The sequence below is a fragment of the Hippopotamus amphibius genome, chromosome 16 (assembly GCF_030028045.1).
Source record: "Hippopotamus amphibius kiboko isolate mHipAmp2 chromosome 16, mHipAmp2.hap2, whole genome shotgun sequence".
In the NCBI taxonomy this organism is placed as follows: domain Eukaryota; kingdom Metazoa; phylum Chordata; class Mammalia; order Artiodactyla; family Hippopotamidae; genus Hippopotamus; species Hippopotamus amphibius.
The window spans coordinates 4,778,957-4,793,226 of NC_080201.1; the positions used below are offsets into that span (position 1 = coordinate 4,778,957).

A 14,270-nucleotide genomic window follows, 5' to 3' on the forward strand; every position below is an offset into this window, starting at 1 on the left:
CCCTCCCAGCCCGAGGACATTCTCCCACATGGCCCTGTGCTCCTCCCCCCGCCCCCCTTCCCCGGTTCCCAGAGCAGGGTCCTGGGCACCTGGCCCCCTCCCCAAGCACAGAACCCTCAGACGCAGGAGTGGAGGCAGGTGCTGGTTTTATTTGGGACCTGATTCTGAAAAGAGTGGGGCCTGGAGTCCCCCTGGCTCGGTGCTTAGCTGGTCCTGGTGATCCCAGCTCGCACTGGCAGCTTTCACCCCCAATTACAGTTCCGGGCCTACCCTGTCCTGTGGCTACTGCTTCCACCCTGGTCTGAGTCCGGGCAGCCTGGGTTTCCCACTCTTCATCTGAGAGGCCTGTGGCATGGGCTTGTGGCTGCTCCTGTCTCCTGCCAGCAGAGGCCCCCTGCCATCACTGGGGCATCTTGGGACGGGCTCTGTGTCCAGCAGGGCCGTGGTGATCTCCTCTCCTCTTTAGGGCCTGGGTGCAAGGATGCCAGGCCAGGTGCTAGGGCGGTTTCCTGGCCTCCTTCCTCAGCAGGGAGCTGGCCACAGCCAGGGCCCCCCCCTGCACGAACCGCACAAAGTTGTCCCCGGCCAGCGGCCCCATGGCATACAGGCCCTCCTGGTGGATGCTCTGGTAAGTGAAGGGGTCCACGTCAATGGGGTTCCTCTTGGCGCTCAGTGGCTGGTCGGGGTCCACGGCGAGGTCCGTGCCTGCCCCCGGGAGGAAGGACAGATCGGGGTGGGAGCCAATAAGGACCAGCACCAGGGCAACGCCGAAGACCTTCTGCAGGCCCTGGGGGTCCCGGAACACGGCCTGGTGGTCCTCCTTGAGCAGCAGCAGCTGGTGCTCAGGGAGGCTGCGGTAGCCCTCGTAGGGGCTGGGCGACAGGATGGACTGCTCCCGCATCATCTGGTGCACCTTGTGGTACTCGGGGTACAGCATCTTGGGCAGCTGGTTGAACACCAGGCCGGGGTCGTCCACGGACCGTCGGAAGGCGTGGATCACAGGGATGTTGTAGTGGTGGGCGTAGAGGACCGCGTCGGCCGCCGACAGCCCTGCCCCGATGATGAGGACGGGATCCGAAGATGCGGACACCATGCCTGCCCGCGTGGCTGCCTCCAGGGCCGACAGATCATGGTGGACGAAGGGCAGGGCCTCCCCGGGGATGTCCAGCCAGGCCGGGCTGTCGGACGTGCCTGTGGCCAGGACCACGTTGCAGGCGCACACAGAGAAGGGCTGCTGGCTCTGGTCCTCGGCCGTCATGAAGCCGTTCACCTGGAAGAGGGGGCTGGGGTCCCGGACCTCGGGGCCGCTGGGCTCGGGCGTCCCCCACTCCACGGCCGTGACCACGGCGCCGGACACAAAGTTGTGGCTCAGGCCTTTCTTGATCACGTAGTCCCTGTAGTAGTGGGCGATGTCCCCGGCAGTGGCCCGGCTGTTGCGAAGACCTCTGGGGGAAAGGGCAAGGGGGGGTGAGTGTCAGGCCCTGGAGCTGGGCGGTGGCTGCACCACCCAGAGGTGTAGGACTTGGTTACGTGGTTTAACCTCTTGGAACCTCAGTCTCCTCTTCTGTAAAATGGAGTTGATAAGGGTACCTCCTTAGGGTGGGGGTCAGAGTGTATCCTCTGGTGCCAGACGGCCTGGGCTCTGCCACCAGTGAGCTGTGGCCCCAAAACCCTCTGCCCCGGCTCCTCCTGTGCAAAATGAGGATGACCGTGGTGACAGCACCATCCCCGGCCATCATCGAGAAGGTTAGAGGATACAGACGGAGAGTTTAGAACAGAACCTGACGGGCAGGAAGTGCATAAGGTCGGCCACTGCTATTTCCTCCAATGTCTAAATAATGTATTACATGAATGTGGTCAGATTCTGTTTTTATGAAGTTCAGGAACTAATCTATGGAAGGGCGTGGTGCTGGGAGGGCTCTGAGGGGCTGCTGGGGTTAGTAGGGGACCTGTTTTTTTGAGTCTGGGCGGCCGAAGCACAGGTGTCTCCACTTTGAGACATGGCATCCCCCTGTAGGCATATGAACTGTGTACGTCTCCGTATGTCCCTGTATTTCAGCACACAAGTGGGTTAAAGAATAACCCGTGTCAAGCACTTAGCACACGCAGCAGCGCAGCAGCGGAGACTATTAGTATGTTACTATTATTGTTGTTATTGTTGCTATTTTTGCCACCCTTTCGAGGACGAGGGCCAGCGCTACTGGGTGAGGCCCAGGCTTTGACATCATCTCCGCTCCTTCCTGTAGCTGCCTGGGTGACCTTACGTGAGTTATTTTCCCTGACTTGTGGACACGTTGTTACCGATCGACTCACTTAAAGGGAATCCTTTGTGACATGCCTTCAGTACAACCACGACTGTAGTGTGAGCTCAGCCCGCATCCCCTGAGGCCACTCCAGCCAGCCCAACTCGTCTGCTCCTGAAACCGGAACTCTGGACTTCACGTCTGTGGGCTGGTCATCTCCCCTCCTCTGTTTCAGTAAAAATTGTTTTAAAGGACGGTCCTAAGAAGATGTTGCATCTGGCACTGCAGAAAGAATGAAAGCTCCACCACTGCGAAGGGGGTTAGGAACCATGGCGGCACCGCAAGAGCAGGGAGTGCGTCTGTCGTGGCTTTTGGCTCTGACATCTAAGCGCAAGGCCTGGTATGTAGGAATTACTCAGGGGAGATGCTCACCCTCTCTCGGAAATATTATGTGGTGATGTCAAAGGACGGCTGCAAACACTGTGTAATCGCCATGTGACATCCTTATGACATAATGTTACATTTTAAGAGTAGGATAGAAAAGGGTGTGTCTACAAGGGAAATTTATGTTCCTGTCTGTTGGTTAACACATCACTGTACCATCCCGGATGTCTTCCTATCAAATTTGCAGGGACAAAAAAAGTCTTTGTGTCCAAGCGACAGACAGTGAACCCAGGAGGGGCAGAAACTGAGCTGCCAGAGAGGCCGGCTGTCTACTCGGTGGGGTCAGCAGGTCCCCTCCCCGCCGTCACAGCCCTGAGGGCAGAGGAAACGTACAAGGGCAGATGCCACCCAGGTGGTGGTGCCTGAGCACGGGGCAGTTTTAAGGCTCGTGCCGCAGGAGGAGCAGGGGCTGGAATTTTTCTGTTCAGTGATTCAGCTGTCTCTCCGGGGAGGTGAGAAGTGTGCAATGTGGTCATGATGAAGCGGGAAACTCAATGGGAAGAGAATCCCCGGAGACGTGACAGGGGTGGGTAGGAGTGTGGGGCTGGGGTCAGTTGTTTTCCTTTTCTCAAGCTTCAGTTTTCTATAGTATGGTTATGTTTCTAATGCAGAAACATTTTTTTTTTAAGTGCATCCTATTAGCTGATCTAGAAAAAAAGAGACTGTTCCGGGCCAGGCTCAGAATACTGAGAGGGGCTGCAGGGAAGCCAGAGGACTGGGGAGCCTGGGCTCCAGGGCAGGGGCATGGCGGGTAAGGACTGGCTGTCACCCCCTCCTTACAGCCTGGGATGCTACAGGGAGGCCACGTGGAGGACATGGCAGGAGCACTGGACAGGGAGTCCCGGGTGAACCCAGCTCTGCTGCTCACTCCCCGTGGGGTCCTGGGCAAGTCCTTTCCCCAGTCGAGCCTCAGCTTCCCTGATGGAGTAAGAGGAAGGGCAGGCTAGATGAGCCCTGAAGCCCCTTGACCTCTGGCTCCCAGTTCAATGTCAGGGGTGGTGCCAGGTCTCCCCCACCCACCTGGGCTTCCAGGGCGGCCTCACCTTCGCTTCCTGCACATCCAGTCTTTGACCTGCAGGTCTGGGAGCCCCATCCACTCGCCTTGGCTCAGGGTCACCATGGAGCCTTCAATGGACTAGGAGGAAAGCAGACCAAAGTCCAAGCCTCTGCTGGGCCCCGACCCATGCAGGGCTGGAGGGCAGGGGAGGCCTTAGCTGGCGCTGGTGGGGGTGGGGAGTGAGGAGGCGAGGAGGGGGGAACGAATAGGGAAAGGTGGGAAATGGAAGAGATCTCACCCGGGTTAGGGAGGGACCCTCCACCCTCCCCAAAACTTGACGTAGATTTGGCCCACGTCCCCTCAGCCCATCTGGGCCCCACTCACATGCCAGGCCCCCCCAGGCAGGTTCCGGCCTAGGACCAGGTGGGGGATGGCTCGCTCCTTCTGGTGCTTCCAGGTGAGGACAGACTCCACATTGCCCCCAAAGTCTGTGTCTGGGCGCAGGAGGGCATCAAACAGCAGGGCCACAGGGCTTTGGCACCGGCCTTCAAGGCCCTCAGACAGGTAATCCAGGTCCTGGGGAGGGGGACACAAGTCAGTGGGGCCATCGGAGGAAGGCCACCTGGTCCTGCCTTCCCATGCTAATACTGGAGTGTCAGATAAGCTTGAGAAATGCTGCCTCCCAGAAGGAGAAAATGCACATCAGCAAATTAAAGGCCCTGACAAGTCCTGCAGCTGTCATTTACCTGTTTAATTTTGCCAAACCCAGTATCTCTCTGATTTACTAGAGCAGGAACATTTTTCTCTGCATATTATACTGAGGGATGGGTGTCCTGTAGAAGGTACTCTGAAAAATGCCTATCTAGACCCAATGCCAGCTCACTTCCTTATCTACCAGCTCAATGGTGTGAGGGGACCAGGTGGATGGATGCTGCCTGAAGTGGGAGGTGGACACTGAGTGGCCTCCCGGAAGGCGAGGGGTGCGGAGGGGGGATTGGTAAGCCCTCCTGAGCAGGGGCTGGTGGACCTGCAGTATCTAGGGCAGGGGTTCTCAGCTTTGGCACTACTGGCATTTGGGCTCGATAATTCTTTGTGGTGGGGCTTGTCCTGTGCATTGTAGGATGTGTAACAGCATCCCTGGCCTTGACCCTCTAAGCCTATGGTGTCACCACTCCGGTTGTCACCACTCCGGTCGTGACAACCGAAATTGTCTCCAGGTGGCCAAGTGCCCCAGGGGGGGCAGAACTGTCCCCGGGTTTAGAATCAGTGGTCTAGGGGATGCGAGACCAGCCGATGTGGTGTTTGTAAGTCTGAAAAGACAGCTGTGATCCCTCTTTCCCAGTTTCTGTGGCTGATTTTGTGGCCTCTCACGTTTGGTCTTATGTGTCACAAACGCATCCTTTTGATCTTTGCCTGGGAGAGTTTCCCTGCAGTGGGGGTGTCCTCCCCCGGCCAGGGCTCAAGCCCACCTGGTCCACGATGGAGACCCCGGGCATCTCAGTGAGCTTCCTCTGCAGCAGGGGGTGCGGGTGGATGGCTTCCGGCTTCATGTAGGGGGTGTAGCCCGAGAGCAAGTAGGACAGGCAGATGCCTGACGGACCATTGCCTGGGGAGAGAGGGCGGGGTGAGAGGGCACCGCTTTTGAGCACAAGAGACCTCCACCACCGAGGGCGTTGGTCTCAAGCTGTCTCGTTCGTTGATTTGCTCTTCACCCAAGAATAAAAATAAAACATTGATTAGCACAATGCCACTTTAACAACCGTAAAGCTGTGGAAATAACCGCTGACATTTACTGTGCTTTCCATGCATCAAGCTTTGTGTCAAGTGATTTTAATAATAACAAAATAATAAGACACTGACAGCCGCCGCTGCTGTACCAGGCCCCGCCACCACCCCGAAGCACACGCGTCATCCCGCTGAGCTTTCCCAACGACTTCAGCCGGGCCCATGCTACTTTTCCTCCTTTTCTACTTGAGGAAGCTGCGGCACAGAGAGGGTAAGTGACGTGCCTGTAGTCACACAGCAGCATGACAGATCCCAAGATTACGAAGAACTAGTCCAGTCCTCCAGAACTGACAGTGCAGTCGGTCAGAGGGAGGCGTACAAATATTAGAGCACAGATGGCTATGTGCTGTGGGGGCGAGCTGGGGGGCCAGGAGCGCTCAGGATGGGCACTAAGCCACCTGTGCGGCCGCCTGCCCCCGGGTCTAGATGAATCGCGCCGCTTACCAGTGGCATTTCTTAGGCAGTTAGCCTCGTGACATCACTTCTGTTCTTATCTGTCTTTCCCCTCTCTTATCTTGTGCTGTTCTGAGTCTTACTCATGTGCAGACAGCTATTCGGACGAACCATATGAAATCGCTGACACTCAACTGTTTTTAACTTACAAAAATGGCCATTTCATGGGGTTCAACCTGATGCCTGCCTGGAGGGAGGGGCCCTCTGTCCCCCAGCTTTGCAGATCTAAAGGCAGGACCACAATCTGTGTCGGCTGTGTCCCCCTCCATCAGGCACCCAGGCACAGGGAAAGCCCAGGACGTGCGCAGGCTCAGAACCAGCAACCCCCTCCCCACTCCCGCCCTTGCTGGGCAAGCTCTGCAGAGCACTCAGCTCTAGCCTCTCCGGTTCCTGGAAGGATCACGTGGAATGATGTTTTATAAATTGCTGGGCACAGTGCACTGGGCACAGAGTGAATGCTCCTGACCTCCAACGCTTGGGGCTCAGCGCAGCCCCTCCCCTGGCCCTGGGCGGCACTCACCAATGATGACCACCGGGAGGGGCTCTGAGCTGCTGGCACCAAGGTGGTCCTCCCTCCAGTTGCTCATGGTCGTGGCTGGCGGGGGGCTCGGGGCTGGCAGCGACCTGGGAGCACAGGGGAAGGGGAGCCACTCGGTGAGCCTGGGTGTCACGCAGAGTCACTTCCCAGCTGCAGAGTGGCCTCCTGTGGCCCTCAGGATCAAGTCCAAGGTCTTCCCTGAGTCTTACCAGGATGACACTTTCCTCTCACACCTGCTACACTCTAACAGGCCCAGTTATGCAGGGATCCCTGCCCCGAGCCTGGTCGCCTCCATCTGAGCCTCACTCCACGCTCCCCCTCTCAGCAGGGGCAGTAACATCCTCAAAGCTTATTCATCTCCCATGAGGCCCCCCCGGCCCGACCGGGGTCAAGCCCTGCACAGCACTTCTGTGACAGCCACAGTCCCCACCCCACATTCCAGCCCTCAGGTCTTCGCTGGCCCTGGCCCTGCAGAGGTGCTTCTGAGCTGATGACCATGGGCCCATTCCTGGACCTCTCTGGGCCTCAGTTTCTTCATCCGTAAAATGGGAATAATAATTGTCTCTACTCCATAGGGTTGCTGGAGGGGGGGGACACAGGTACTGTCTGTGAAGCACCTGCCTGGAGAAGATGTGCCACCGGGAAGAGACCAGAGCTCAGTGTCTGCTCCAGGGGCTATGCTAGAACAGGCAGAGAAGCCTGAGCCTCTTGGTTTGGGGAGAAACGCCTGCAAACCTGCTCCTCTCTGGAGCACTGGCACCCCCTGCTGGCCATAGGCCAAATCACTCAGAGGGACCCAAACCCTGCTCTTAGGGCTTGCAGGTGCCAGAGGAGAGTCCAGACCCACCTTCTCCACATCCCCCCAGCCCAGCTCACAAGGGCCCTGGCCTCACCCACTCTCCAGCAGCCCTGCTGTCCCAAGGGCCACAGGGCAACATCCACACGAGCGCGTGAGGTGTGGGTGGGCACTTGGCACTTTCTATGTCCCGGGGGTTTGACACATTTTTTTGTCCTGTCCTCCTCACGCTGACCCTATGCAGGAAGCACGATTGGTGCTATTATCCCACTTCACAGATATGTAAACTGGGGCTTGGAGCAGTTGCACAAGTTGCTCAGTACCGCGCAGCCGACTTTTAAACCCAGGGCGACGGAGCCGAGGCTTTGCCTGAAAGCACGCTGCCCACCACGTGGCCGGTCCCCAGGGAGACCTGGTGCTCGCAGCAAGTAAAAGGGTGAGCGGGAGCCATGGGGCCCAGACAACCCAGAGCAGCCAGGGATGGGGGCCCGGCATCGCCGGCCTTCGGGGTTCTTCCATAAAAGGCGGAAATCCGGATTTTTATATGAATTCTCTGATTTGGAAAAGTGGGCAGCTAATTCACATGTTTTGAAAATCTCAAACAGGCGGACGAGGCCGGCGTATGCCTCTGATGTGCGCAGAGTGACAGCAGCGCCAGGGCCCACCGCCGGGCAGGGCCCGAGCAGACGGACGAGGGACGGCCGCCCAGACAGGCTGGTGGGAGGACCTGCGTGTCACCCCCACAGCGACGACAGCAGACCTTCGCACAGCACTTTGTGCTCTGCGGGCAGAGGAGCTTGCACCTACGCCACAGCACCCAGGCCTCTCGGGCACCCTGAGAGCTGGGCGGCAGCACCCCCGCCTGGCAGGTAAGGAAAGGGAGGCTCAGAGGGTGAAGGGCGTCTCCGGCGTCACACGGGGGGAGGTGGCGTTTAAGGACTCCCTCCTCGGTGCCCCCCGTCAGGGGCCGCCTGGTTCCCTGCAGGGGCCCGTGCTGTCCGCCTGGGGAGAGGAGTGCGGGGTGACACCACTGTCACTGACAAGGACAACACAAGAGGACGAACACTTCCCGACTCCCGTGCAGGTAGCCAGGTGCCAAGGGTGCGCTGAACACCTGATGTTACTAACTTAATCCGTATTGAACTGGGTGGTTACAAGTCCTCGCACAATCCCTCCTGTGTCACAGGCGGGGAAACTGAGGCCCAGCGAGCTTCTCACAGCCCTGTATGGTTTGCGAGGAGTTTGCCCCAGTGTGTGCAGGCTGAGCTGGGTTTGAGCCCAGGCCGCCCTGTTCCAGAGCCTTCTCTGTGCCCCCCGAGCCGGGTGACACAGAGTGACAGTGTGTGACAGAGGCCCTTTCCACCAGGCTGAGTGTAGCACGTGCATGCATCCCTGCTCGCCCTGCCGCCCTGTCCCAGCACTGGTGTCCGGGAGGGAGGCCACGTGGCCGGTGCTCCCAGCTGGGAGGGCACAGTTTCTCACCAAGCACCAGCCGCTGGGTGTGCCTGGCGGCCCTGGGCAGCAGGGCTGTAGGTCCCAGAGCACTTCCTTCCAACAGCCCCAGGGCCCCGCCCTGCCCGTCCTCACTGTCCCCAGGAATAGCAGCAATGGGACACGGGTGACACCCTTGCTAATGGCTCCTTCTGCATCAGCTCCTTTAATCCACGGAGCCCACTTTACAGACCAAAACACTGAGGCTCAGGGAGGTGAGGCCACGCCCCTGAGGTCACAGAACAAGGGGGTCATGAAACTATTTTGTTCACCAAGGGCTGAGACCACCTAGACACCCCATAGCCCCCCAGAACGGGTGCCAACCTGCCCCCAGCACCCACGAGCACCCCCACCTGGGGGCCACGTCCTTTGAATCCTCCCACCGCCAGTAAGGAGGGACCTTGCAGACGCCCCCGTTTACAGGTAAGGAATCAGAACAGACTGCCCCCTTTTCATGCCTCCAGGAGGCAGAGGGGCCCCATTTACCACCAGGGCTTTTGGACTCCAAGTCAAGTGCTCGCTGCCAGAAGCTTCTGGATGCCATACATGAGGTCACCACCCGGAGGCTGACCTGAGAGGTTGCTTCCTGTGCAGCGACACAGACCGGGCCGGAGTCCCTAGACAAAGCCCTCAAAACCTCGGAGGAGCGCGTGCTGCCAACTTTTCATTTGAAAGTTCAACTTCCCATTCCTCTCATGCATTGTTAGTTTTGTGGAGTTGGGAAGGTCAGTTCTTCATGTGAACTGGAGTTTGGTTGGAGTCCCTCTGGTTGGAGGCGGCAAATGTTGACCGCAAGAAGTTAACATTACAGACTCATCCAAGCTCACTAGACAGAAAATAAGCCCAAAAGAAATGGGAAGAATTGCACCTTGCAAGGTGCAATTCTTTTCTTTTTCTTTCTTTGGAGTTTGTAGCATTGGAACTTCTAGGGTTATGCAAGCTTAAAACTGCTCTAAGACTTGGGGTACCTGTGTGGCCACACTTACTGAGAATCTGTGGCGGCTTTTTGCTCATTTCACTTTAATGACAACCCCACCCCGCCCTGCAGGTCTTCTTACACCCACTGCCCAGAGGGGAAAACTGGGGTCGGGAGGGAGCAGGTGTCTTTCCCAGGAATGTCGGAGACCACGCCCCCAAGCCCAAATTCTGCCCCTCGATACCTGTCAGGGGTGGGGTGAGTCCCCTCTGGGGAAAACAGCATGACAACAGTGCCACCAAGAAAATGACATCAGGCCATGGCAGGGGGAGGATGAGGAGGTGCTCTGTCAGCCCAAATGCCACCTGCGAGTCACCAGGGTGAGCCCTCAGCCCCAGCGCCCGTCCCAGGTACCATCTCCCCCTCGCCCCGAGCCTCCCCCATCTGGAGCCCCAAGAGCTCCGAGGCTCCCCAGACCCTCTGGGACCCACCCCTCACTCTCAGCATCCCCAACCCTCCTGTGAGAAGCCAAGTCCCTGGGCCCCGGGGGCGGGGGCCGAGGGCAGGTGTCTGGGACCTCTGTACCGTGAGAGCCCCAGAGGGGGTCGGTCCCGGAGGGCAGCACCTAGCCTGCCTTCGGGACCCAGTGGCCTCGGGGCGCCGGGCAGCCTGCCCAGGCTGGCCACACCTCTCTTTCCTGCCAAGAGCAGCATCACGTGGGCTGGGGATGTACTCTGAGCGGGCAGGGCAGCTGCTGGCTCAGGGTGCCAGGCACCTGGAGATGGGCATGGCCAGGATGGGTGAAGGAGGACCCTGGGGGAGGGGGCATCACGCTGGTCCGAGGAGCCAAGCTGGGCCACCCTCAGGACCCCCTGGAGCCCCCCTGCCTGGCTCCAGGGCCCTGCAGGCCACCCCTGCCAGGGACAAGCTAGCTTCATCCCCACCCCCCACGCCCGGCCCGCGCCACTCACCTGCCGGGGGCAGAGATCGAGGACACTGCACTGGTGAGCGTGGCCTGGCCGGGCACTAGGAGAATCAGGGGTCACGGTGCCGGCCGAGGGAGCAGGACGCCCATGACCCCGCTGGAGCTCCAAGAGGCTGTGAGAGGCTGGGAAGCCAGGGTATTTCACGGGTTGGGAAGAGGCGGGCGGTGGGCGGGGCCAGGAAAATCACTTTCATAAGCGTGAGTCAGCAGGGGCCCCTAGATGAATGAACTTGCACACTTGAGGGAGGGCGGTCACGTTGCCAGCCCCGGGGATGGCCTTAAAGGGCCCACCTCCCGGGTGGTCCATGGCGGGGCGGGGTCTGGGGGATGGCCAGGCTGAGCCAACCTGCCTTTCCCCTTAGGGAGGCAGACAGTCCCGCCCAACGTACCATCAAGGCGGCCCCTTTAAGTGGAGAAAGACGTCCAGGTCCCCCACTCCACCAGGTTTTACTTGGTGTCTCCTCCCTTCTCCCCTCCCCCCACCCCAAGCCCCAGTAACGAGTCCTCTGGCCCCAGCCCGCGCTGATTGGGAACCCACTTCTGCCACTTCCTGGGCAGGCTGCCTCAGTTTCCTGCTCTGAGAATAGGGCTGAGTAACAACCCTCCCTCCTGGGTGGTCATGGCATTTCAGGGATGTCACTCGTGGTGACCGTGCCTAAAACATGAAGCCTGCTCCCCGGTTCATATCTTTTCTTTGTTATTTTTTCTCTCGAGCCTGTAGCATTGCACAGCTCACCTTCTGCTGATTCTTACTCATTTTATTATTTTATCGTCTCTCTCCTCAAAGCAGGATGTGGTTTCTGTGTGGCAGAGAAGCGTACCTTTCTGCTCTACCCCGAGCGCCCGCTCAGCACCACAGCAGGTGCTCTAGAAGGAAGGGCAGGAGGGAGTGAGAGCAGTACCTGCCCCAGAGACCTCAGTGCGTTGTTGGTGAGATTATCACTGCCGTCCTCCTCTCCTGCCTGGGGACTGCCCTGCCAGCCCTGCCCTGTGGCTGGGGGGGGGGGGGGGGTGGCGTGGGCAGCCCCATAGGGCTGGGACCAGGGTGAAGCAGGGAGGCACTCACCTTGTGTGCAAAACGTAAGGGGATGCCCAGCACACTGCGTGATCAAGAAAATAGTGTCCATATTTTGACGCAATTGAAAAAAATCAAAATTAGTCAAAGGCAAAAGATTCATACGATCCGAAGATGCCCCCAAATCCAACACAAATGCCCCCAGTCCAATACAAACAAAAATGTTAAAATGTCAGAGAAAGGCAGGATCTGTACCTGTGCTGTGCTGAGCTATGCGGGAGCCCGGTGCAAAAAAAAAAAAAAAAAATCAGAATACCAGTGCTGTGTTTATTTAGAACGTTGATATTTTGTTCATCCTGGATTTGGGGGCGTTACTTTTGATTTTTAAAAATATTGCATGAACACACTTGGTGCCTTGACTATGGAGTGCTTTGCTGCGCCTGCATTTTGTGCTCGAGGTGATGTCTCTCCCCTAGTCCTGGCCCTGGTGGCCACAGGGGACAAGGGCCCTCCCTGGGATAGGCACAGGGCAGAATCCGCACAGAGAGGCAGGAAGGGGGGAACCAGGCTGGAAGACTGCTGGGCTCCTCGGGGCACAGGGGTGGGGCCCCAGGTGAAAGATGGCTGTGAAGATGCGGAGCCCTGCTAGGACCTGTAGCGTGGGGGTGGGGTGGGGAGAGGGAGAGAGAGAGGTGCCCACACTGGGAGGGGCTGGTGGCAAGGGTTTGGGGGCAGCGTGAGGAGCTGGGGTGAGAAGGGAGACCCTGGGGCACGGGCCCCTGGTCCAGGCAGGGCTACACCCAGTGCGTGGCGTGGTGGGGGAGAGCTGGTGTCTGGGCTCAGCAGTGCGGCCTGAGCAAGGCACTGCCCCCTCGGGACCTCCCTTTACCCAGGAGAAACGGCACTCATAGTCCTTTCCTCCTGGGGTCCTCGGCCGTGGGGACCCTTGACGTCATGTGACACAGTGTGACATAACATGCAGGTGGCAGCGGGAAGTCCCCTGCTCTGGGCCTCAGCTCCCTGGCTGGCTTCTAGCTCTGCTGCTCCTGTGCTGTGTGACCTGGGGCCGGTGGCCTACCTCTCTGGGCCTCTGTCCCAGCGTGGCCTCGTCACCAAAACTCCCTGACACCCTGATGTGCACCGCTGCACACACACCAGGGCCCAGCCAGGGGTCTGCACACACTAGAGCCGCGACAGCGGGGGAGCAGAGTGGCCCCGGATGCCCCTCTGGCCCAGGCGGCATCTCTCCCCGGCAGGCCCCCTGCCGCTGTCTCCACTGCCCCGTCCCAGGGCTCTGGTCTGCAACCTCCCGGTGGTTTGGGGTATGTACACCGAGGCAGACGGAGACACTCTAGGATCAGAGACTCCCACCCGGAGCGTGGTGGGGCGGGGCGAGGCTGAGGCTCGGAGTCTGGAGGGAGAGCCTGGGGAGGAGGTGGGCTGCGGGGACCCCCCTCTCTGAGTCTGGCCGGTCCCTCCCCCCAGCCTGCCCCACCGCCCCCACCCGCCCTGACCCCTTTTCCAGATTTTGAAACTTTGCGGATACGGGAGGACGGTGGGTGGGATATGGACTTTCTTCCCTGTCACCTGTTTACCTGGAAGCACATTATCAGAAATGAACGTGTGGAGTTGCTTCCAGAAAGCCCCACTAAAAGACTGATAATGTCACAGCCAGACGAACGGGCAAAGGTTAGAGGGGCCACGGAGAGAAAGGGCAAGACAGCTCCTTGCAGCTTGACTTCTGCGGGACCGGCTTTCTTGGACTCCACTGGGTGCCCCGATTCCTGCAGACCTGCCCCTTCCCCTCCTTGGCCATGACGTTGACTATTATGCGCCCGGAGGGTGAGCCTCCTCATTCCAATGTGCTGAAAGTAGGGCTTCGATGCAGCCAATAAAAACAAAGGCACCCAGGTAACTTTACGTTTCAGATAAACAAGAAATAAACCTCGAGTATGTCCCATGCAATCTTTGGGATATACTTATGCTTAAAAAAAAAAGCCTTTTTGTTGTTGTTTATCTAAAATTCAAAGTTACCAGGGCAGCCCGTGTCTCACCGGGCAAATCTAGCCATAAGTTAACATATACAGTAGATTTCAAAGTTAGTAAAAACGAAAAACAACTAAAAAAGAAAAGGGAAAATGGCTCAAAAAGTTTTATATGGATTATATATGTGGAGGTGAAAATCACGAAAATATTTTGGACATTTTGGGTTAAGTGAGATATATTATTAAAATTAGCGTCTTTGTTTAATGAGACTACTGGAAAACTCACAGTTACACACGCAGCTCTCACTGGCATCTGCGGGACGCTGGCACCCGCTTCTCGTGCAAACCGGACCTTCCGGACATTCCCAGGTTTAGCACCGAAAGCCCTGCCTTGTTCCAGGACCGTCTCCGATGCTCGCGCACCCTGGGGCGTGGCACGCGGCTGGGCACCTCGCTTCTGAGCCTCACTTGCCTCCTCCGAGCCCTGCAGCGCCTGCGTGGGGCTGGCAAGGTGGTAACAGCTGGTCCATGCAGCTGCGGGCAGGGGCCTGGCTGGTGGGAGGAGCCCACGCAGCAGCCTGCACTTGGTGTGCAGCCCCCTGCCCCCCAGGCGCCCCCTAAC

At 58.5% G+C, this 14,270-nt stretch overlaps 1 protein-coding gene across 3 annotated transcripts; it reads right to left on the reverse strand.

Moving 5' to 3' along the window:
- Positions 1–129: 129 nt before the first annotated feature.
- On the reverse strand, positions 130–14,015 carry OSGIN1 (oxidative stress induced growth inhibitor 1). 3 transcript variants are annotated; one of them, XM_057712917.1, is made up of 8 exons: positions 13,935–13,963; positions 11,715–11,748; positions 10,635–10,771; positions 6,443–6,546; positions 5,154–5,290; positions 4,069–4,260; positions 3,731–3,822; positions 130–1,445 (listed from the first exon to the last, which is right to left on the reverse strand). In XM_057712917.1, the coding sequence occupies exons 4-8, from the start codon at positions 6,507–6,509 to the stop codon at positions 497–499; spliced, it is 1,437 nt and encodes a 478-aa protein (XP_057568900.1). In that variant the 5' UTR covers positions 6,510–6,546; positions 10,635–10,771; positions 11,715–11,748; positions 13,935–13,963; the 3' UTR covers positions 130–496. The 3 variants fall into 3 exon arrangements, with proteins under 3 accessions (XP_057568900.1, XP_057568901.1, XP_057568902.1); XM_057712918.1 differs by lacking the exons at positions 10,635–10,771; positions 11,715–11,748 and having other exon boundaries at positions 13,935–14,015; XM_057712919.1 differs by lacking the exons at positions 6,443–6,546; positions 11,715–11,748; positions 13,935–13,963 and having other exon boundaries at positions 10,635–11,119.
- Between the last annotated feature and the right edge of the window lie 255 nt (positions 14,016–14,270).

What these genes read in the sequence shown, in the direction of transcription:
- OSGIN1 (XM_057712918.1), bottom strand. Translation starts at nt 6,509, where the DNA reads ATGAGCAACTGGAGGGAGGACCACCTTGGTGCCAGCAGCTCAGAGCCC. An exon ending in CCTCCCGGTGGTCATCATTG is followed by an intron (nt 5,291 to 6,442) that starts GTGAGTGCCGCC and finishes CTCTCTCCCCAG; the next exon opens with GCAATGGTCCGTCAGGCATC. An exon ending in GGGTCTCCATCGTGGACCAG is followed by an intron (nt 4,261 to 5,153) that starts GTGGGCTTGAGC and finishes CCCCCTCCCCAG; the next exon opens with GACCTGGATTACCTGTCTGA.